The sequence below is a fragment of the Salarias fasciatus genome, chromosome 12, assembly GCF_902148845.1.
Source record: "Salarias fasciatus chromosome 12, fSalaFa1.1, whole genome shotgun sequence".
In the NCBI taxonomy this organism is placed as follows: domain Eukaryota; kingdom Metazoa; phylum Chordata; class Actinopteri; order Blenniiformes; family Blenniidae; genus Salarias; species Salarias fasciatus.
In genome coordinates, this window is record NC_043756.1 from 14473910 (window position 1) to 14497651 (window position 23742).

The 23742-nt window shown below is 42.0% G+C and overlaps 2 protein-coding genes across 2 annotated transcripts; one reads left to right on the forward strand and one right to left on the reverse strand.

The window, feature by feature from the left end:
• kntc1 (kinetochore associated 1) lies at positions 1–17456 on the reverse strand. Its single transcript, XM_030105513.1, has 60 exons — positions 17325–17456; positions 16749–16869; positions 16411–16526; positions 16071–16149; positions 15919–15996; positions 15800–15834; positions 15608–15709; positions 14873–14966; positions 14604–14656; positions 14403–14515; positions 14251–14305; positions 14068–14166; positions 13853–13896; positions 13692–13754; positions 13465–13540; positions 13134–13259; positions 12772–12938; positions 12546–12657; positions 12310–12453; positions 12178–12234; positions 12000–12071; positions 11781–11900; positions 11497–11640; positions 11305–11400; positions 11103–11206; positions 10880–10982; positions 10637–10771; positions 10420–10539; positions 10050–10122; positions 9657–9724; positions 9262–9563; positions 8961–9133; positions 8554–8654; positions 8178–8319; positions 8020–8076; positions 7774–7937; positions 7551–7655; positions 7341–7469; positions 7114–7230; positions 6924–7033; positions 6622–6838; positions 6372–6461; positions 6112–6277; positions 5650–5708; positions 5280–5496; positions 5121–5194; positions 4823–5033; positions 4499–4611; positions 4361–4416; positions 4118–4196; positions 3899–4023; positions 3654–3789; positions 3470–3565; positions 3155–3211; positions 2810–2864; positions 2432–2495; positions 2015–2144; positions 1831–1920; positions 1076–1230; positions 1–876 (listed from the first exon to the last, which is right to left on the reverse strand). Exons 1-60 carry the CDS (start codon positions 17454–17456, stop codon positions 807–809), a joined length of 6561 nt encoding a protein of 2186 aa, XP_029961373.1. The 3' UTR covers positions 1–806.
• An 821-nt stretch (positions 17457–18277) lies between these two features.
• rsrc2 (arginine/serine-rich coiled-coil 2) lies at positions 18278–23226 on the forward strand. The gene is made up of 10 exons (XM_030105082.1): positions 18278–18374; positions 19279–19420; positions 19623–19663; positions 20619–20782; positions 21026–21157; positions 21264–21380; positions 21626–21759; positions 22024–22301; positions 22425–22517; positions 22601–23226. The coding sequence occupies exons 1-10, from the start codon at positions 18369–18371 to the stop codon at positions 22784–22786; spliced, it is 1293 nt and encodes a 430-aa protein (XP_029960942.1). The 5' UTR covers positions 18278–18368; the 3' UTR covers positions 22787–23226.
• Positions 23227–23742: the final 516 nt, after the last annotated feature.

Here is a 23742-nt window from a genome sequence, read left to right on the forward strand (position 1 = left end):
CAGGAAACGTATTCATAAAAGAGACGAGCCAAACTGCTCCACCTGTGAGAATTAACACCCACAGTAACGCGTCTCTGTTTAATCTCAACAAACTCAATTCAAGAGCAAAGCAAACTGAATCAGGACAACTGGACTTGATGTTCCGCCTTCTGTCCGAGTGTCTTCATCAGTGTTAACTTTATCACTGACAACAAATGGAAGACAAGTGTTTTTTTCACCAGCTTACTCTTGTTTGTGGTGCCATTTATTTTCTCCGTGAAGAAATGATTTACACGTGCAAGATGAGACTTAGAGGAACATGACAAGCGGCACAGGTCTTCGGTTTATGGTGCCTTTCACTGCTGCTATTTAAAATGCTAAATCCTCACCAGACCAGCAGGTTTAAATCATTACTAATGATGTCCAGGTCCTGGACTGAAGTCGGAACTTCCCCTGTCACTCGTAAATTTTTTTTTTCCTCATCAGAGGACACCGTTATGCAAGGAAGTACATTTATTTAAATAACAGATAAAAGTCAACTGTATTGATAGAACTTAGGAAACAGGAGTGCTAGCTCATCCCAAAACTAATACTGCGTGTTAACAATCACCTTGAACACAAAAGAGAGAGAGAGAGCTGTGTACTATTTTTATCATAAATCAATACCCAGACGGAAAAGGATAAATATAGGCTGACACTAAAAGTTGTTTTATGGTTGTCAAACACAGCTTGACAGATGATAAGGATCATCTGTGCTTATATGGGGCGGGGTTTGTTCTCCATTAAGCAGGTTCAGGATATCAGCTTCAGCTCCTTCCACTCACTCGTCAGCACTTCTCCTTTTTGATGCGCTGCAGGCCCTTGAACTTCAGCTCGACCTCGTCTGCATCGTCCTGACTGAGGAGCAAAAACAATAACAAAACTAGAATGAGGAACTCTGGTCACACTTTGTGATCATTCTGTGCATTTTACACACAGTAAGTGAAGTATAAAGCTCTTCAACTAATCGGTTGATGTCACAGTGTGTGTGTGTGTATAAGCATTTGCATGTGCATTATGTTGGAGGAACATGTGAAAAAAAAAGAAACCATCTGACCGATTGTCGCTGATCAGGGAGTCCACCAGGTCCTTCAGCAGCTCATCGTTCCCACTCGACACGACAAACTCCCTCAGATGGGTGAAGTGTCTGGTGTTCAGCAGCGTTGACTGGAGTCCTTGTCGGCAGATGAAATCCAAAGCAGAGTCCCTGACCTGAGAGAGGAGAAGAAAAGCACTTCAGCGAAAAACAGCAGCGCAACGCTTTGTTTAAATCCTGAACTAAATAGCTACATAAAATTCTCAGCAAGCTGTCTCTCAGTGGGGATGTTGCAAGTTCGATTCCCTATCTGTCCTTGAGGTTTGACAGGAGATTCTAATACGGACAGGACTCGTCTGCTTTTGACCGGCCTGCCTGAAGAAATTTGTGATACTAATCGTTCGCTTGTTATGAAGTGAGAAAAAGAAAAGTCAATTACTGCTGGAAAGTTGGGAGAATATTGTTTATTTTTATTCCCTTATTTGCTTGTAAGAAGTGTTGATGCTGTCAGGTTGAAACTGGATTTATTAAACTCTTTGCTTCAATATGTTGATTCTAAATAAAATCATGTCTGAAGAAGCGATTCTTTAAATCCATTATTTTTTTCATAACTGATTAATTGTAGCTGCACTTAAAATGAATGATAAAGTTTTCAATTCACGTGAAAAACACTAAATAAAATGTTCACGTCAAAGTAAATGGTGAGAAATGGCTGTCTTGGTAAAAGAAACAAAACACTTTCTGATTAAAATGTTGTTTTTTTGTGTAAATGAAACCTTTGAAGGGATCCCAGCCAGCTGCCCCGTCTCCATGTGCTCTTCCACCTGATCCAGGACCGTGACGGGATTATTTGCAGACATGAAAGCCTGTGAAGCGAAACAACAAATAAAGCAGGGAGTGATTAAGAATCAGAGCAGAAAATGCACAGCTCCTGGACACAGGTGTTGTGTTCAAGCTCACCTTTATCTCTCGCTCTCTTGTCTTCACACAGGAGATAAAGCAGAGGGCTCCCAGGGCGAAGGCGTACAGCTCCACCTTCTCATAATCGCTGGCGATGCCTCGCAGGTCCAAACTCAGGAGAAACGGGCATCTTGACCACGAAAACAAAAAGGCAGGAGAATTGAAAGAAGAGGAAATCGAGTGAGACGCATAACGCCATCTTGTTCAACAAATCAAACCTGGGTCCGAAAACTTGACGAAAGTGTTATTCTCACACACTCACACACACACACACAGGACAGAGGTCTGGATTACACTGCAGTGGTGGATCACTTCTGAGTTTTTCTATCAGCAAAGACCTGACCTTTTATGCAAAATACCCGACCCCCCCATAATACAAACGACTGCTAAAGATGGATGAACGCGAATGGAACACACTTGGTGAGGAGAACGAAGGATCTGTAGAGGTTTTCCAGCTCACACGAATCCAGAGGCAGACAAACTGTAACCAAGAAACAGAAAAAAAACCACTGATGAATACAGAAGAGGTGGAGATCGCCACAGATACTGATTCCACTCACACTCTGCCTGCCAGAACTTGCAGAGGTCCGACAGCAGGGCGCAGTATAAACAATACAGTCCTCTCATACATACCTGTATTTCATATTTGTCAGCTTCAGGAACATTTACTCTCATAAATTATGAAATGCCAGTGTTTCATTGATTCATTTCAGAAAAGGCCTTTTCCCTATGCCTCTGCTGATAACATGGACATGATTTAATTCACAGAAGTGAATTTTAACGTCCAAAATGTACCTTTGATCAGAGACCCCACTGTTAACGTCCTCCAGGCTTTACCCAGAGACGACATCTGAGGGAGGAAAAAATAAAGTAACCCTTTAGTTTCATGAGCCCTGCAGGAATAAAGATCAGGAGTGTTTTGGTCATCTCTGGCCTCAAATACACTCCAGCAGGAGGCTCCGAGCTACGGTGGGAAATCAAATCATCATGCAAATGATCTCGTATATGTCAATCTATGTCATATTAGACACAAAATCCATCAGCTTCAATCTTTGCCCTGAGGATAGTAATCATAAACACGTCAGAACTACATTTTCTTTAAAATATACTGCAACATGTGAAATAAAAGTGGTGAATTACCTCCCACAGAGCTGGCACAGCCACTATTGTCTCCAACACTTTCTGCAAGTGGCTGATCTGATGATTAAGAAGAAAAAAATTCTGTATTATTTCACAATAAATCACCTAGTGGCTATTTTAAATGCACATTTACTAAATATGTATATACATCTTGTACTACCAGTGATAACTGCTGATCAAAACCAGGCCCAAATTCTCAGCTTAAAAATAAACAAACTACCATTTCAGATCCAGTGCAAGTTAAAAAAAAAAAACAAATAAATAAATGGGGGGGGAAAAAAAAAAAAAAAATTAAAAAAGGCACTGCATCCTCACCAAGTTAAAGCTGAGCAGCCGCTGAAGCAGACTGTTTAAGAGCTGCGGGTCGTACACCTTGTACTCCAGGCATAGATCTGCCACCAGCCGCACCGCCTGAAGAAACAATGGATGCTTGTGATTATCTGCAGACAGCCAGTGGTTTACATCGCTAACGCTCGCCGTCGTCACGCTGCGTTCGTACCTGCGGCTCATGGCTGTGGTTTTTCCACAGACCTTTAACCAGGCCCTCTTTGGGCGAACTGAGGAAGGAGCGCACTGTGTACGGGATGTTTAAAGCCTCCAGCTGGGAAACGAAGATGTAGCACTTAACGTGATATCTGTGTGTGAATACAGAAAAAAACGCATAAATCACTCTATATCAACATCAGTCCAAATAGCTACTCTTCAGCGGTTGTAATAATTTTTTTTTTTTTTTTTTTTTTTTACTGGATGTCGGACGCTTGGATCTGCAGCTGAGCCTCCAGACTAGCAGCATCGGCGAGGCGGATGAGACAAAGCAGCACTCGAGTCCGATGGCAGAAAGTCAGACGAGGCCCAGAACTTCTGAGAGGCTACAAAAAAAACAAAAAAACAAACATTAGACACTTGTATCCCAGTGTTGGCAATAGATCTTATTGCACTTCAGTGTGAAGACATCAGACACACCCAGGTTTCAGCAGACAGGATCGGAATTAAAAGACGGACTGCAACATCCACGGGGCAAGACTGCAGCATGTAGACCACCCTGAGGCCAGAAAGTAAACAGAAAGGTCAATGAAGTGTCCCATTTCAGGCTTTTATCCAAATGCCTCAAAATTGCGAAAAAAAAAGTGATGATTCTGTTGAATTTTAATTATGAATGTGATCATTTTAATTATGTTTAAGTAAACATGAAGGTGATCACTGCACCTCATTAGATCTGGGTCGTCTTCAATGTTGTCGACGCAGTCTGGATTTCCAATTTCCTTTTTAAGAAGGGAAAACAGAGCAAAAAATCAACAAACAATCAAACAGACATAAAAAAAAGTGAATCTGAGCCAGACAAACCTTGGCAACAGCAGGTCCTGTTTTACAGATCCATTTCTCTAGCATTGTGTAGCAGATTTTCATAAGATCAACACTGTTGATTGCTGCTATTTCCTTAACAGCAGCGTGTATGTCTGAGGAAGAAAAATATACACAATATCAATCAAAAATATCCTAGAAATTGTAACTGAAAAACAGGACAGGAGTGACTTCTTTGGATAGCATGAGTAAAAACACTCCAAGTGAACTGTGAACTTATGTGTTTTTAGTTTTGTTTTTTGTTTGGTTTTTTTAACAAACATGGATTTTTAGATGCTTCTGAAAGGCTGTGACTTCCATGCTCACCCGGATAGGTTTGACCTCCCGTCTCTTTGAAGCGCTGCTCCACGCTGCTGTGCTCGCACAGCGCTGCGATGAGCCTGGTGGGATGCCCCGTCAGCTTCTGGTGCTCGGGGCTGTTCAGCTGATTGGCGATCAATGCGTTTTCGGTGGCCGAGCGCTGAAACTGCAGCTTCAGTTTGGACAGAAAGCTCTCCGCTTTGGCTCGCGATTCCTCCTGCATGAGACCAGCAAGAAGTGAGGGAAAAAAAACACCAACTATAACTGTAGTATAAATCTTTGTAAGTCGGCAACAAACACTGACCTCAAGCTTTGGATCCTTCAGCCACGCTTCTCCAAGAACCAGACAGGATCGGAGATACTGTGTCTTCTCAAAACCTGCAGAGAAAACAGAAAACATTTACATATCTGCACCTGAACGCTGTCACGCTTTGCCTTGCGGGGGTCAAAGTGCAGCTCGGACCTGGTGGGAGCTCCTGGGTTATGCTGTAGGCCGTTGCTGCAGCGAACTCTGGGTTCTGGATGCAGTTGATGAACTGCATCATGGTCTTGGCCACCTTCAGCGTGTCCTTGTTGTAGCCGTGGCTCTGAGCCTTCCCCCTCTGCTGAAAGAGCAACGGCTTCATCTTCTTCTCAAACACGTGGTTTGCTGCAGACATGTATAACTTGTCGTGGTTCATCTGGAGAAAAACGGGGCATAAAGGGAGGATTTGAATTAGGAGGCAAAGAACAGATTCAAACACAAAACAAAATTAACCATTTGGAAATGCTTCAGCTTCCTACAACTGATAAAACATGTAAATGAATTGGATTAATGGCTGAGCGTTGTTTACCTTCATGAGTTTGGTGATCAGCAGCAGTGTGGGGAACGTCTCCTCAGTAAGCTCAGGCGCTGAATGAAGAAAATACTTTAGTTTGAGTTGATAAAATGAAAAAAAGCAACCAGATTGTACCCACAAAAATATTTTTTTCAATGAGACATCCAATATCTATCAGTTTAAATTCATTAAAACTGTATTTCTGATGAGCTCAGGGTATGACGGTTTGATATTCTGTTTGATTGTTGTCCGTGATTGGATGGTTTTCGGTCTATTTCTCAGCTTTGTACATGTCTTGGTGTTGAAGTATGCATGCCAGATCCTATCAGACAGCATCGGAGTGAAAGAGTTAACCACATGTGCAGGAAGCGACTTCAACACTAAATTCAGTTCTAAGACTACTATGAACACATTTAATAGAAAAAGTAATAGAAATCCAATCCAATCAATAAAGTCAGAGCACAGAGACCAACTCACCGATAATCTTCCAGAAGTGTTTGGTCTGTATGAGCAGGTGGAAGGGCAGCCTGCTCTTGGACAGAGGGTTTGGCAGCAGACCGTTCTCAAACAGGTACGAGTTCTCCACGTCTGACGGCGGCGACACTCGCGTGTAGGACTTCAGATGCTGCAGAAGGGCGGCTGCCTGTGGATTGAAGGACAGAGGTTGAAGAGCAAAACTTTTTCATTCATTATTTTAAACTCACCGAAATTGTGTTTGAGCGTGTTTATTCCTGTACCTGACAAACAGAGAAGCTGGTCACATTCTCGTCTGCGGCTTGTAAGATCGTCAGCACGACCTCAATTCTCTCGTAGTTATAAGGGCTGAGCTGTTAAAAGGAAAAAAGAAGGATTTTATTTTTCATGCCTTTCATTTGTTTGAACCATTTTGGTTATTCATGTCTTTAAACAGACTGTATTGAAAATTCAAATCAAAGTCCAAACTGAAACTTGAAATTATTATTTCCAGCTTATAAAAATTGGTTAGACCTTGAATATGGAAGTACAGAGACTGTTGGTGAGCTCGCTGGTGTCCTGTAACATCGGGATGATCTGCAGGACTCGTTCCAGCGCATCGGAGTGACAGAGAGGCGGTCCGGCTTCCGGGCCGGGCCCCAGGTCGCCGGCACCGTCGTCATCCTCTTGGAGCAGCAGCAAAGTGGTGATGTACTGGTTGATCACGTTGTCACGGTCCAGACCGAACGTACTACAGATGGACGAAATATGCATCATTTTTGTTTTTTAAATTCAGATGGAAACAGTGAGACTGTGTGTGTGTGTGTGTGTCTGACCTGCAGTACTGGAGGACAATGTCTGCGGTGACCTTGACGTTCTTCACCATGTCAGGGATCAGGCTGCTCTTCAGCTCAGGTCGCTGCCGGAACACCGGCTGGATCGATATCTTGGGACAGAGCACAGAAAATAGGATGTCAAATGAAACAAAGCGGCAGAGACACTGTTGGTCATTCAGAATTCCAGTACCTCTAATTTTCCCAGCTTGATGCCCCACTCGGCATCGGTGATGACCGAGCGAAACTTCTTTTGTTCTTCCGCTTCATTGAACAGGCAGCAGAGATCGGCTCCAACTTTGGCTACGGCCTGAAACGATCCATTCAAAATGAAACTAGAGTATGTAGTTTCAGCAGTTTATGTAACTGTTTTTACATCACGTCAATCACTTGATTGAGCCGATCAGACATGTTGCTCACCAATATCTTGTCGTAGTTCTGCCAAGTGTTGTCAATAACTTTCCACAGTATTTTGAAGACTTCTGCTTTCGGGAGGAGCGTACAGAGTCCAATGGCCAGATCGCAGTCGACCACCCTCCAGTTGAACACCTTGCACAGATAAAATAGGAAGCTCTTTAATTGAAAAGTCCACTGGTGTGCGGCTGGATCTGGTGCGCTCGGCACACTCACCTTGTTGAGGAGGGCTACAGCCTCGGCACTCAGGAAAGCGATGCACGTCTTCCGGAGTTCGTTGAGGCATGCGTTGTATTTCTTCAGCGCTTGTGGATCATGAAGCTGAGAGGGGGCGACAGTTTACGTCTTTCTTTCAACAGATCAAAACGCGATCGCCACAAAGTGCAACATTAATGAGGGCGGCGTGACGGAGCTCCGCCGCTAGAGACCCCGGTCACACCTTGACGCTCAGCTTCATGTTCATCACGTTGGAGGTGACGTGCTGCAGGCAGCTGCCGTACGAGTTGACCAGCACTCTCATGGCCAGCTCCAGCTGAGTGCAGTCCTGGAGGATCCGCAACATGTTGGTCAGGGGGCTGACAAGGGGTTGCAGGCGGTTCGAACCTGGATCAAGATCAGGCAGAACAACTATTAACCTTCACAGTTATAATATTTGAGAAAAAAAGACAATAAATTTCACACTAACCATTTAGAAATGAATGATGGGACAAACAGGAACAGTCCAGCGGGAACAGCTTTGTATCTGCAAGAACATGTTGAATTATTAATTACAAGATCAAACTTGACAATATTCTGAACAGGCAATAAACCAGTTTGAATCAATAAATGTGAGAATTTTCTTACCGTGAGAAACAGGCAGAAGACAATTTGTAATTTCATACTGGATAGGAAGCACCGACACCGGGTCCAGAACAATGCAGTCCTCATTAAAAACATCCTGGAAGCTCCACTGAGAGTACGAGTCTTTTTCTGTCATGTTAAAGTCCTGTTAAATCCAAGAACAGAATTTCAAAATTAACGCAACATCAAGTATTGATATCAGATTAATTAAGTCTACATTCAATTGTTTTTTGGTTCATCTGCATAAATTGACACATAAATTGATCTATTCAAGGTTCACACACTCAATTCCAATTCTAATAATAAATAAATATTGAATGAATAAATTCAAACACGAACATGTTCAACATGAAGCGACTCAATGAAAGGAGATGCTGACCTTGGCTACGAAGCCGTAGTTGTCTGATAACTGGCACTGGTGATAGACGTCCATGGCTATCCGTGTGCACTTGCAAAGCTCCAGACAATCCAGCAGCAGGTCTGCAACAGTTTTTGATAACAAACAAACAAACAAACAAACAGACAAAAAAACTTTAAAAAGGGTTAGATGCAGTGAAGAGAAGCCAGGTCAGCTCAGAGGAGAAGTGATAAATAAAGAAAAACTGCCAAACGTGAACTATTTCCCAGCATGCTCAATGAAATCAGAAAAACTGCAACAAAAAGTGTGCTACTTTTCTGGGTTTAGGGAAAATGCAGCTAAATTGCCAGATTGTTCTTTTGCAAAACTGCATCATTTAAATTGAAATCAGGTTGCTAAACATTTCTAAAAGCAGAACTTGTCCTCACCCGAGTCGCACACGGTGATGGACTGACAGGCCAGGTCGTGGATGACGGCCGGTAAATCCATCCCCTCAGGAAGAACCATGGGCACGTCGGCCTCCAGCATCTGGCACAGCATCTTGGCAGCATTGAATAAAACCTTCCCAGTGCTGCTGTTACAGTGGTGCTCATACAGCTCACTGAAGACACAAAAGGAAACGGAAAAAACAAGCCACGCTTTCAACATTATGAAAAAAATATCTAAATGTCAATACAAAAAAAATAGACGAATCAGGCTCCATTTCCAGATGCGGCACATCATCCACACCTTAAGATCTTCAGGGCCTTGTCCACCTTGCCCGCTTCCAGAGCTCGCAGGGCGAGGTCTGACCACAGCTCCTGCTCGGTGCGCTGCAGCTGCCTTCCCAGGCGACGCAAGCCAGCCTCAGTGGAGATGGTCTTGGTTTTGCCGTCTGGATCATTCGCCACCACAGGGGATTTTGCAGATTTGTCACTGGATGAACGGCGGCCTCGAGTGTTCTCATACGCTGTGATGTGATGCTCCTGGATCTGTTTTCGGATGGCCGGATCCTCGTATTTGGAAGGGGTGAAGAAAACATCAAAGTCTTCCTGCATGAAGAGATCATAAAGTGTGAGGTTCAAACACACATTAAAGAGGATGCACAGTTAAATACCACCTACAAAAATCAAAATGGGACTCACCTGCAAATGGGCAATCGCCTTGAACATGGCGAGGTTGTTCTCACACGCCATGCTCTTGAGTGTGTCATCTGCAGAAACCACAAAGCCCATTATCACCCTGGGATGTTCAGATTTATGCTTTAATAATATCTGTTTGAAAACAGTTGTGATAATTTATAGCTCCAAAGGGAATTCTGTTCATTTCTCTCACTCAGAGGGATTCATCGTCCAAAACGGAAAAAAAAAAAATCAAGTGAGTCGTTTTGAACAGTCAGTGCAAGTGTTAAACCGGCAAGTTTGACTCAAACTGAAATTCATCAAACACGTTAACAATCAACACATCAATTAGATCATTACAGTTCAGCATCTCAGTGGCCTCAAGCATTGGCTTTAGCCTCTACCATCAGTACTTACGTTTCTGGATTATTTGCAGGTATTTGAGAACCTCCACCATAACCTGGCTGATGACCATCTGGTGTTTCTTGTGCTAGTGTAGAAAAAAAAAACCAAACGATTATCATAATGCATAATCTGATCACAACTTGAGACAAAAATGGGTTGACAGGCACTTAAAGGTCCACAAATGGTTTAACTTTTAGGTATATTTTTCATTTTATCCTTCATGAAATAATCCCAGATTAATGCAACTAAAACAGGAAAATTAAAAGCTGAAAAGCACCTGTTGCTTGGCAACAACATGCTCTAATGTAATCCACAAACACGGGACTTCCATGTGCGCGACAAAGCATCTAGAGAACTGGGATACCCTTTGAGCCTGGCACACCTCCTCAGATATGTGGTCTTTGTCCTCCAGCTGCAGCCTGGCCCAGGTCGTGAGACGTTCAATGACACATTCTGCCTCGGCAGAAGACAGCCTCTTCAGGGTGGTCAAGATTTCCTCAATCTGAGAGCAGCGCGAGTAAGATAAGAGTGAGCGATTACTGGCAGAGCAGGATATCTGAAGAATAAACTGTGAGTGAAAGTTATGTGGAAGGACGCACCTTGCCTTGACCCGCCAGCTGGATGACATACAGGTAGATTATCTGGGAGGTTGGTAGTTTGTAGCCTTTAGCTAAGGTCAGGGCGTCCTTCAGAGACGTCTGCAGGTCCTGCTTCAGGATGTATCTGATGAGTGTCTGAGGAAAACATGCAGGCAATTATTTCACAGGCAGCTGCAACAGAAAAAAAAAAAAAACAAACAAAAAAAAAAAAAAACAAATCACAATTAATGTGAGAAAACTGACCATAATCTGAGAGCTGGTGGAAAGGTTGAAGTTACGGATGCCGTAACCATTGAGGAGCTTCCTTATCTCCATCAGGTGGTAACTCTCATATAAAAGCTCTTGTCTGCAGGGTAGATTGTACACAAAGACGGCTTTAGCTGAAACTGTTATGTTATATGACTAACAATTTATTTGTAAAAAAAAAAAAAAAAAAAAAAAAAAAAAAAAAAGCATATGGACATACTTTGGACCATTCATCTCCAGGTACTGCTGAACTAGGTTTTCCACCACTTTGCTCCAGGGCACAACGGCTTTCTGCATGATGGCCAGCACAGCGTCCACCATCAGCTGCCAGGAGACACATCCACACGTCACACTTTACAACTCCCGATGCGTATTTAACTTCCAATATTACTTCGGCGTCCTGCGATGTTCCAGAAGCTTACATCTGTATCCGTCATGCAGCTGTGCACAGCAACCGCTTTGGCTTCCCATTCTGTGAAGAGCGTTGTTGTTTGCGAACTGCAGCGCTCCAGCAGGTCCTGGTGAAGTTAGGGGAGAAGAAACGAAGAGTGGCGTGCAGTCAGGACGCTCTGAAAAGTAGGCATGGTACTCTTCACTGTGCTTCAGAGTTTTACCTTGATGTACTGCAGAAGTAGCTCGTCTAAAGAGATGTTGTGCTCCTCAGTGTACGGAATGATGCAGTTTTCCACCGTGGCCGCAATCAGCTCCGGAGCTGGCACTTTGTCCAGCATGAAGAACGCTACACTCCAAACAGTTCTCTTTAAATTACACAGGAAAAAAAAAAAAGATCATTACAACAACAAAACTCATATTTAATCAACCAGTCTTTATGTAGGCTGAGATCAGATAATATCCAGAATATAATCCTGAACCTGAAACAGTTTTTTCCAAAACAAACCTTCTCAAAGACCGAAAGTGAAAGTTTGCATTTGTATTTCTGCTGGAGGTTGAGCAGCTTCCACAGGTTGGACACCAGAGACTTCAGGTTCTCCACCTCTTCTGCACCATCAGCGTCATCCTGGAAAATCAATACGCATCAACAACCTGTCTGTAATTTATAGAAAGAAAAAAAAACTTAAATAAAATATGACAACTGGACTAAAATGATCTCGCTTACAGACTTCAACCACGTCCACAATGAGGGGAGACCAAGAGTAGCCAAGTCCAGCCCGTTCTGAGGCCAAGCACCCTGGGAAAGTAAAAGATTAAAGCCACACTTATTGCTTCAATTAACTGATTAACAATGTCATTTTCTTCTTTATGGAGTCAATACTGAAAACTTTTTATTTACTCACCTTCTCTGTCAACTCCAGGTTTCTTGCCTTCTGCTCAAGCCATTTAGCCAGGATTTTCTGTGGGGGAGCAGACAAATTTTAATGAGCACAGAGTAGAGAAAGCTCTTTAATACGTCGCTGAAGGCATCCCACCTGTCCTCCGGGGAGTACCCTCCTCAGGAAAGGAACAAAAACAGTCTTGAACCAGGGAGAGAGCTGCTGGGACGGCAGGTCTTGAGGGATGGCGCTGAGTAAGGCCTCCAGTTTGCTCTCATCGAACTCTGCTGCAATCTGACCCTGTCACAAAACAAGGCGTGAGCTCCTCACCATTTCCACAGAAACATCTTGATTTTTCAAACTTATTCAGCATTTTTTTTCTTTTTATTGACCTCGCTTCGAAGCCACAGCAGCTGTGCACCCTTCATGTCTCCGTCCCTCAGATGAGACAGAATGTCTCCGAAAGTGTCAGTGTTGTTCAGAAACTCAATCCAGGCGATTCCGCTGCGGATGAAATAGAGACACACACTCAAATCACCAGTTTGAAGAAGCTGCGGGACGAGCAATGTCCAGCATGGTAAAAGCTTAAAGAAGCAGAGGATAAAACGTTGACTTCACTTGAACTGCTCGGAGCCGTGCAGGCTGTAGAAAGTGTCCAGCCTGGCCATGGCCTCGTGGATCTGCGAGCAGGAGTATCGAGACGCAGCGTGGTTCAGCATCTTCACTGCAGTCTCAAAGGTCGGCCACGGAGCCTTCAGGCAGTAGTCCACCACATACTGCTCGTCCTACACAACACAGATAATCCATCTTCTGTGAGTGATCGCTTACACAAATCCAATTTTAAATCAGCAATGCGTAACAGATGAGACATTTATTGACACATGAAGGGAAAAAAGCAGGAGCGCTCACTCACTGCACAGTTTTTGACGATTTACAACCATAACATTAACTTAAGTTCTGTTCCAGAGTGTTAAACTTACTGTGATCTTCATCAGGTTGGTCTTGGCCTCGTCCACAAGCTCGGACCATATGTCTTGTCCGTAACCGCCGACCGACGCAGAGGCCAGCTGCTCCAGCACGAAGTCCAGCTTCACTTTGTAGACAAGCTGAACAATAACAGAGGGATTAGTGGCGTAGAGCTTCTGTGAAGAAGGCCGCAGCCCCTTTCACAGGACACATGAAGCTTGTTCATTCCAGTTCCTCTGTAATTACTCCAACGCCAGAGGAATCAAGGATTGTTCCATACTTTCACTGTAAAGTAACAGACCTCGCCTCTCTTTTTAAAATTCTGTTAATATCGGATAAAGTTACCTCTAAATCCAGCTCGAAGGTGATGGCGAACTTCTCGGCCTCTTCAAACATGTGTTTGTGCAGAAGTCTGCTCAGTCTAGAAAGAGAGAATTATGTCTTATACTCATCCTTCCACAAACAAAACAGCTTTTCATTTCAGAATGATCACTGCAGGATTTCTAATACAGTCTACACGAAAATGGGGGAAAAAGAAAATCGCTTTGAAACGCATTTCTTTTTTGAAATACCTGTTTTCTGGCAAAGCCTCGGTGAAGCATCTGACCATGACAGAGTTTATGGGCTCTCCGCAGCTATCCCAAAAATAAAAAAATAAAACAAACACCACTTAGTAAAACAACTCAGACTTAATTTAGAAATCTTCCTGATATTCTTAGAGCGCACATTGTACCTTTTAGTGTTCTCATAAACCCCCTCAACTAGGTAAATTGTATCCTGAAAGAAAAGGACGACATTTACTTATTATTCTTTAAGAGGGCTATCACTATTTAAATATTTTAAAAGTCAATTAAAATGCAACATAAGGACAGAAGAAAAAGACATACATTCTGTAATTCACCTTACAAGTGTTTGCAGGTTCAAAGAGAACTAATTCTGTTCACTCACCACGTTTATTTTTGTTTCAACCAAACAGGAGACCGAGGAGACGTTGAGGGAGTAGTAAGCCGTCATCGAGGGCAGAAATCGGAATTGCAGTGAGCTGGTCTATAGGATCAAAAGCAGCATATCGAGATGAGAATTTGATCAGAATGAATCAATCACTGAACTCACAGTGAGCTCTGCCGGTACCTGGTTCTGGTCCGGCTTTGTCAGTGTGATCATCTTCATGCTGTCTTTGTCTTGGCTGTAAAACGCACACGGGCATTTGCACATCTCGGTGTAAAAAGGAGACAAACTGTGTATTTAAAGCTTTGGTATGTGATAAAAAAACTCATCCGTACACCACAGTGGAGGCCGAGCCACATTCTGCCGTCAGTTCAAAGTCATGAATGACGAGATCCGGCCAGTAGTGAATCATGACGAGGAAGTGGAGATCCCAGAGACTCAGGACGTCCTGAGACACAGAAAACGAAAATCAAACCTGAGTGAATACTGAGGAGCGTTGGTCCACAAATGGCTCGTGTAGTTATTGTTCAACTCACCTCAGTGTCGAGGACATACAAACGATTGTCTGCCACCACCATCTTCTTCACACCTGGAAAGTACAAAACAGCAAAACAGTGGATTCAATTATCTTGAATTACCAATGTCATTCCCCATACATTATATTTCTCTGTATGATTTCATTTCAGTAATAAACTTCAAAGCAGCGAATTGCTTCACCAGTTGTGGAATCCTACACAAATTAAAGTTAAGACTTTGGTAACTCCTAAAGAAAAAAACAAAACAAAACATCACACACAAAACTTACCAGGGATTAAGGTGTTATCAATGGTGTCAGCAAGACACATCTTTGACTGATGAGGGTCCATCTTCCAGTGTGTGAGAACGTTCTCTTCACCACCCTTTCAAATGAATCGCATTATCATTAATTACACAAAAAAAAAAACAGCATTTATTTTCCAACAGGCAAGAGTCATGACAAAGTGGAGCGTATTGTTTTACAGAAAGGTCTTGAGACTGTAAGAGCATGAGGAGTTGGAGTATCATGAAGTCAATTCTTGAGTGACAGGAAGCCAGAAGCTGCAGGATTTATACGAAGAGTTAAGATATAAGTTATTTTTGAAGCCTAACATCTAGTTTTTGCCAACAGATTAATCCACATTTAATTTTTAAGCCCCAGTTGTTTATGGCCTGTTGCTTACTAACAAGATGAGTAATAAAACTGAGTTAAATTAAAAACAAAGGATAAAGATGCTACACAGGTGCTAAAATGGATTTTAGCACCTGTGATGAATCGATGTACAAACGACACTTCAATGGCTACACTCAGAAGGTCAAGATTATTTGGGGTCAGTAAGAACATCCTTCAGAAGTTTTACTAGGCGAGTACAGAGAACATACCTGAATATGACAATTCGCCCATTCCAACTGGTCAGATTTCTCATCAAATATTGAGAAACACTTCACTTTAAATTGACAAATAACCAACTTATTGTGTTTACAGTAGGTGCAGAATTATTTGAACATTTTCAAAGACACTGACCCCAATCATTAGGTGGATTTCATGGCCGAGATTAAACATCACTGCGGTGCTGCAGGTGCCATCTTCCATGGAGCAGAAGTCGATTTTGATGAGAGACTGAAGCTGTAAGAAACAAAACTTTGATTATCGTATCTTTTCTTTGTAAGAAAAACTACTTTTCTGTTGTATGTAATGAAGACTGCAGCAACTCACCTCCTTTAAAGCCCCAACATCTTTATTTTCAAATGCTGTGATGGCAAAATTAAAATAACTCATTAAGGAATGTGGTGGAAAAAAATACTGTAAAATACTTATAAATGACATTTTCATACCTGTCTCAGTCCTTGCCAGATCAAGGTTTGCAATGTGAAAGAAACCATTGTTTGTGAGAAGGAACATGTGGTAGACCCCTGTCAAAGAAAAGTCATATTAATGAGAAAAACTAATATATTACCAAAAAGCTTCTTTTATGAAGAAACTTCACCTGCAGATGCCTTGTCCTCATCTATGATAAGAGAGCAATATGTTTTCTTATCTCCTCTGCATGGTTCTCCAACCAAATTCTACAAATAAAGGAAATAACAGAAATGGGAAATAATGTAAAACCTCCTAAAGTTTGAATTTAAAAAAAAGAGTAACAGACATTTTTGGCATTTATTCATATCTTCAACATATTGTTCTTCCAAAAATATTATCCAGATAATAAATTAGCCAAAGCTGCATCCTCATATTGTGACCCAGATCCAGGAACCTCTTCAAAAAGGAATTACTTTGCAATAAAAACTCAAACCAATCGTATTTCACGCACGCTCCAACAGTCGTACCTTGGTGAAAAGGTTCCTTTTGTATGGAACGTAGAACAAATGAATGTTTCCATTTCTTTCACAGACCACCAAAAACTGCCTTTCCCGGCAGACATCGATGGCATCCACATCAGTTTCTGCAAAAAAACAAAAAAAAAAAAACCCCAAGAAAACATTATTAATGGAACAGATTGAAATGCAAGGTGAAAAATCAAAGTTGGACAAGAGTGCAAATCTTTACAGTACATCTTGATGGAAACCAGCATCAATCAGTCATTCTACGAAATGTGTAAAGTATTTGATGTGACCACACAAACTGACATTTGAAAGGTGGCGGACAATGAAGTTGAAGTGTTTACCAAAGTGAAGAAGCAGCAGGATGGTCTGGAAGCTCTGGTCAAACAGGGCTACGGTCTTGTCTGCAATGATAATGCTCCAGTTCGCCCCACTGAAGGAAGAGAGACGGGGATTTGCTTGTGCCTGCAAAACACCAGAGGGTAATTATTTCTTCAAAAATGTTAGCAAACTCAAATCTGAACTAAAATTCAGAGTTGATGACCGATTTGCTTGTCAAGTAGCATCATAGTGCTTCGCCAACACCAAAGAAACTTTCTCCAGAGGCCTCACAGCAGTTCTGTTTTGTTTATTCAAAACACTTTGCCTCAAAAGTCAAATCATCACTATGTGTAACAGACATGTGCACAATCATGTGACAGTGGAAAGTAGTCTGACATGCATGGATCATGAACCTGCAGCGAGTGACTTACAGTGAAATAACTGAACTTTGGCAAAAAAAAAAAGGTTAAAATTCATAAATATCAAGAGAAGTACACAAGGAGCTGAGTAAATAGAGAGAGTGGGGATGTTGTCCCACCATGATCACTGTGAAAACAGACTAAGATTTTTTATTTTGTATTTTCCAGGACTGTGGTTACCTCGTTCGCAGTGGAGATTTTGACCAGAGTGTCCACCTGGTACAAGCTGCTTCCATTGTCCTCTCTGGAGACACTGTCCAGGCAGCCCGTGTCCTCGCTGGCCACAAACTCGACTTCGCTCCACGTCGCCATGTCGCTGAGCTAAAAAAAAAAGGCAGAGAATCGTGAAAACACATGAATATGAGACGACTCCTGGAGGTGTCATGAATTAAACGAGTCTTCAGTCCTGTGCTCCTTCAGCAGCAGTCTCCGTACGAAAACAAGGCCACACACACAGCGACATGACAGATAAACACTTCTGGTGGCTAGTGTTCATGAGAACTCGAAAAATTCACCTTTTTATAAAAAACTAAAAGACAGCAGCTCTCATAAAGCAGACATAACTCCAAACATTCACAATTTGGCGGCTTTTTTTGTTTTCCGGGTGTCACTTTGGGTTTTGTACTTCCTCAGTTTTACCTTTCAGGCAATTGTGTGAACTAGATGCAGCAAACGCTCAAAAAACTCTGGCTGTCATCATATAACATATTTGGTTAACTTTAAAATAAAAGTAGCTATTGAGTCAGCTTCTTGTCAAACTATTGCCCAAGCCTTCTAATGTTCCAATTTAATAGTCCATTAATAATTTATGTGTTAATTTCCTGAAAAACATTACTGCGGGTAAAAAAACCCACTGTCTGACGAGCTTCTGCTGCAGGAAGATCCGGGGAACGATGTGGAGTTGCCAGGTTTGCTTATAGTTCCGTGAAACTGATTTTTAATAAAATTTACAATGTCTATTGATTACTTTTGTACCATATAAACCAAAACGTTGCAAAACATAAAATATTACATTAATTTCAATACACATGTGTACGTTTTTGTGACATATGGCTGCTCATATCGTCCACAGTTTGTATGAATATGGGGGCATTTACAACCCTTATCTGGCAACCCGCATCACATTAGCCGAGAGCAGTGGCCTTGGCACTTAGCTACCTCTTCGATTTCGCTTGCACAGAGAAGAAAAGGGCCGCTAACGCATTTGTACCGTGTTTCTGGATTATGTCGGCAAGTAGCTACACATACCCACATACCATACATACGTGAACGGAGGCATTCTTCAAAAAATATTGCGATGATTTGGCGTTTTTGTTCATGAATTGTTTCGCTTAAAGATGGCGATTAGCATTGTGGTTAGCTTAGCGAGCTAGTTGTCGCTAGCATCTGGTGGAGGTATGAATGACGGACACGGAGGGTTTTACCTGCTATGCAAACGTGTTTGATTGCTGATTGTTTATCTTGTAAGAGGAGTTAATCCTCAGGAAAGTGTATTTACAAAGATCAATGTTGTGTTCCTGAGTTTTAGTTGTTCATGGGATGATGCAGTGCTGCTGGTGGCTCTTTATGTAACGCTGGTCTTTTGTTTGTTTGAGCTTCTGGGCTGTAAATATTGACTTTTGTTGATAGATACTCTTACAATCTATCGTTTGGATTTTTATGTGTCTCATGCTAATTTACAGAGGTATCATTTAGCACAGGGCTAGCATCGTTTTGGGGATTTATTTATTACTCCTGTTTATTAAATTTCATTAGACTGGCCAGGGATCACCAGTAATGTTAAGAGAACGTGGTTTAATTTCAGTGGGTTCAAGAGCTGAGCCTCGGAATTTATGGTCTTACCCTAAAAATGTGATATAGATATCACACAGGCATAACCTAGCTAAAATACAAACAATTGTCAGTGTTACTGACGGGCAATAACATGTTTACATTAAATACAGATGATTTTTTTTTTAACTCTCAGACCCACTGTGCAACAATTAACACTGAAAACTGTAGGAATTGGGTAAAGGATTGAATTGGATAAGTGTCAAAGCCCTTAACTGAAAAAGATGTTTCCAACTGTTTTTTCTGATAAATCATGCCTCCAGCCTTTTTCTGTAGTGTGATTTCACTTGTCCGTTCCTTTCAGGCGAGTGACGACTCTGTCGACTTGGCCAGAACAGACTCACCAGGTCATCATCGAAAAAAGCACAATATGGACTCATCTCGATCTCCGAGAAGCTCCAAACACCATCATTCACGGTCAAGGTCACGCTCCAGGGATAGAAAACGTTAGTATTCATAACCACATGCTAGATGATACCAATTATTACATTGTGACTCATGTGTCGTGCAGTCTGGGCATTTATTTGTATCAGTTATTTTATTAGCTTAACTGGTGGAGTTCAGTTTGAAAATCCTCTGTGCAAGGTTGCGTTGCAGATTTGTTTCTGCTGGACAATTGAATGAATTTTGTCTTTTCTGTGTTTCTAGGTGACAGAAAAAACAGACGGAGTCGCAGCAGGAGCAAAGAGGTAACTAAGACATTTATTTTTTTTTTTTTAAATTTGAGAACACATATGTTGTGATTTTAAAGACCTTAGGTTACATTCCTTGTTAGTCTTAGTTGAAGGTGAGTATGTCTTATTTAGGATAATCATTTTACTGTAGTCAAAGTAAGAGGGGAAGACATAGATACCAATGGGCTTAATCACATGGATATGGTCCTTGTTTGCCCCTCTTATGCTCACATATCTCAGTGAAAGCTTGTGACCTTGGATATATGTCATTATTTCTTACCATATTTAATGGTAATGAGTAGTTGTTATTTTTTTATTATTATTATTATTTTTGTTAAATCCTGTGTATAGATCACATGATAACATTTCTACAATAAATCATACTCAGCGTGCTAATGCACGAAGAGACTGAACAGAAGACCCTGCTGACATAGCAAAATAATATGCCTACTACTGGGACAGGTAACTATCTGCCATTCAAACTCCTATTTGTTTCACATTGTTTGTAGGACAACTGGCATTAACTCTTGCATCTCTTGCAGTTTGGGATGGGCACAATGAATGTAATTTTACTTAAAAAAAATTAATTCGAGCAGAAATTCATGAGAAGCTGTTTGAAGTAAGTTGGCTGCCCATCCCGTCCTCAACCTCTGTGTTCGCAGTTTTCAAAGTATTTTGTTTGTAGTGAACTGTTGCCTGTTCTAATTTGACAAGTTTGCATGCGCACTGTTGAAATGATTGAGAGGCTCCAAACATGAGGCTTTGATTCCTGTAAGTGCAGCCAAACACAGAGATGCCGACACAATGCAATGATGCTCTGAGAATAACAGTTTTTGGAAATGGGTCTGAAGTGAGAACTGATTTCTTTTTCAGCTTGTCAGATTTATGACATGCTCCCTGCTGTAAGCCATGGTACTAACTCTTTTTGTTGCACTATTTTCCTGAAAGAGACAACTTCTTCTTAAAACAGGCACGAAGGAGGGACTCCGAGAAGCCGTCAAAATCGCACAGAAAAACAGACGAGCGGCTCGAGCAGGAGAGACATTCTGCAGAAAACGGAGAGGAGCGATCTAGACGGAAGGAGAGGAAGTCTTCGAGAGGCCGGAGCTTGTCCAAGTCACACTCAAGAGAGAGGTTTGTCTGCTCGCTGTAGGAATATTGTCCATCAGGTCTTCCATGTATTGAAGTGGCTACATGATACTTCGGTTTTTTAAGTTAAATGCATTCACTTAGTTATCTAGTTTCTTATTTGTTAATATCAAGTTGCACATAACTCGCAATATGATGGAACAAAGTTGAAAATCTGGCTTTCATTGATGAAACAAGATTCATTTTATCATCAGTTTGATTCATACTGATGCTTCTTAACTGTTTCAGAAAGCACCACAGCAGAAGCAGGGACAAACGCCGATCGCGGTCACGCAGCCGGGATAAGAAGAAGAAGGCTCGCTCTCGTTCAGGCTCAAGAACCAAACATCGCCATCACAGCAGAAGTCGCAGTAAGAGCAGGTAGGCTTAAGGGGGGGGGGGGAAACAACAAAGCGATTAAACAGTTCCTGTATATTCCCTCTGTCTGTAAGTATGTTTTTGTGAGTTCTGATTTTTGTTTCTCAAGGGAGCGGAAAAAAAGAACGGAAAAAGTGCGCAGAAAGAGTCGAAGCCGGTCTGTAAACCCGCCTGCCTTCCGGGGCAGAAACACAGCCATGGACGCACAGGAAGCGCTGGCCAGAAGGTGAGCAGCAGCTTAGAGACCTGCTCAGATGACTGATTTTAGAAAACAATTGAGGAAAGTAACAAAATATGTATAAATCCAAATGGAACAATACATTTTAATTTCAAACCTACAAATACAGATGAACATTTAGAGTCACCAATACAGACTATATATTTTTTTGGTTTATACTATTGAATACAATTCTTGTGCATGGTGTGTTTTATTTTAACCTATAATGTCCTTCACTTTTGTTGTTATTCCAGGCTGGAGAGAGCAAAGAAACTACAAGAGCAGAAGGAGAAGGAAATGTTTGAGAAACAGCAGCAGCAGCAACAACAGCAGCAGCAACAACAACAACAACAACAACAACAACAACAACAACAGGAGATAGTTGCTGGTATGTTCTTCATACTGCCTTCATACACACATTCATCCATTGCAGTGGAATCGAAATGATCCCATAAGAACAATAAAGTTTTGCTTGAGAAAAAAAGAATACAGTTGATGATAACCAACTCAGCAGCAGTAATGTTTATCAAGAGACACAGACAGAGGCGGTGTTGCAGGTTTCGGTGGTCTGTGAAGCTGTTAAAACACTGGAAAGCATGTCGATGGTGAATGTTGCCAGTCATTTCTCACACTACCTTTCTCTCTTATCAAGCTCCGTTCACAGTCGCAGCGCCCATCGCAGCTGCAGCCGCCGCCGCTGCCGCCGCCGCGTCCAACCCCGCCCTCAACGTGGCAGCCCTGCTGGCCTCCGGGACGCAGGTCACGCCTCAGATCGCGATGGCAGCGCAGATGGCAGCTCTTCAAGCGAAGACCCTGGCTGAGACTGGCATCGCCGTGCCCAGCTACTACAACCCGTCTGCCGTGAACCCCATGAAGTTCGCAGAGCAGGAGAAAAAGAGGAAAATGTTGTGGCAAGGAAAGAAAGATGGGGTAAGAGGTTTTTTTTTTTTCTTTGTGATTTTTATGTTGGGTGCTCATTAGTATTCATGGAGGAGTCCACATATTTTCTGGGTCACACTGTCTCTACATTGTGTTGTTTTCCTCTCTCTTTAGGACAAGTCCCAGACGGCTGAGCTGTGGGAGAAACTAAACTTTGGAAACAAGGACCAAAATGTAAAATTTCGTAAACTAATGGGTATTAATAAAGTAAGTATGGCCGTGTTCTTTACTTGCAAAGCTCAATCCAACACCTACACTTTGTGAATACTAACTTCTAACGTCCCCTGCAGGGAGATGATGAGACAGAAGCTTCCAAACCACTTAACGACGAAGGCCTGAAGACTCTCCAAAAGCAGGAGGAAATGTTCAGGAACCTGGACGTTCAGTACGAGATGGCTCGCTCTCAGACTCATACTCAGAGGGGAATGGGCCTCGGCTTCTCCTCCTCCTTCTCACGTGGAATGGATTCTTTCTAGTGCCAAACGCCGGCTGCATTCGCCACTCATCCGATCATCAAGGACTACCAATTCATCGCTAGCTCTCAAGCTTGCATGGATGTTGCTTCGAATCTGTAACTTATTTATAGACAAAGGTCTCATATGTTTGAACATGGTATTGTAAATAGCCAAATGCTGAGTCTGTCTCAGTGATTAATAATCTGTACATCTTCGGAAAGAGGCATCAGGATGGGATGATGCCGAATGATTAGATATTTGTTTTGAATACTGTGGTAGCTTTTTTAAGAAAAAAACAACAAAAACCAGACAACTCCACTATATATTGATGTGATCGTTTCAACATACACTGAATATAACGTGGATCAAGTGAACACTTGTTTACATCAATTTAGGAAAAAAAAAAAAAGGCATTCTACATCAATGTAGCGTTATCTGGGAAGTTCCACTTATCCAGACTTGAGAGAGAATAAACAAACTGAGTTGTTCATACGCGTTGTCTCCTGGGCTGCCATGGAAGAACTTGTGGATTTATATGTATCAAGTGTTCCAAAATAAAACAGTTTTGTCTTGTAAATGCCCGGTCGTATGTCAAAGAATCATATAGAGAGTCTTGAGGTGTGTTGGTGCTAATCCCAGCTCCCTGGAGCCCATAAACACTCTGGACAGGTCGACAGCGCATGACAAGCAAAACACCTACAAGCAGTTGATCACCTATTGTCCTTGCGCATATTTTTTGAAAACCTGAAGATAACTAGAGAAAACAGGTGCTTGTACGGGGATAACATGCAGACTCCAAAACTCCAGCTGGATTCAAAAAAGAATTCTGAGCAGAGAGGACTACAAACTAGTAATGAAGAGAAATTCTGAACCAAGCTTAATGTAAAACCGTAAGTGTAACAACAGGTGAAGAACTTAGATTTAGAACTGAATGCTTCTAATTAGCACAAGGGGAAGTAATGGGCTTTATTGCCAAA

What these genes read in the sequence shown, in the direction of transcription:
- kntc1 (XM_030105513.1), bottom strand. Translation starts at nt 17,456, where the DNA reads ATGGCGACGTGGAGCGAAGTCGAGTTTGTGGCCAGCGAGGACACGGGC. An exon ending in ACATGAAGCTGAGCGTCAAG is followed by an intron (nt 7,656 to 7,773) that starts GTGTGACCGGGG and finishes GCCCCCTCTCAG; the next exon opens with CTTCATGATCCACAAGCGCT. An exon ending in TCCTTCGTTCTCCTCACCAA is followed by an intron (nt 2,145 to 2,431) that starts GTGTGTTCCATT and finishes TTCGTGGTCAAG; the next exon opens with ATGCCCGTTTCTCCTGAGTT.
- rsrc2 (XM_030105082.1), top strand. An exon ending in CAGGAAGCGCTGGCCAGAAG is followed by an intron (nt 21,381 to 21,625) that starts GTGAGCAGCAGC and finishes TTGTTATTCCAG; the next exon opens with GCTGGAGAGAGCAAAGAAAC. An exon ending in AACTAATGGGTATTAATAAA is followed by an intron (nt 22,518 to 22,600) that starts GTAAGTATGGCC and finishes CGTCCCCTGCAG; the next exon opens with GGAGATGATGAGACAGAAGC.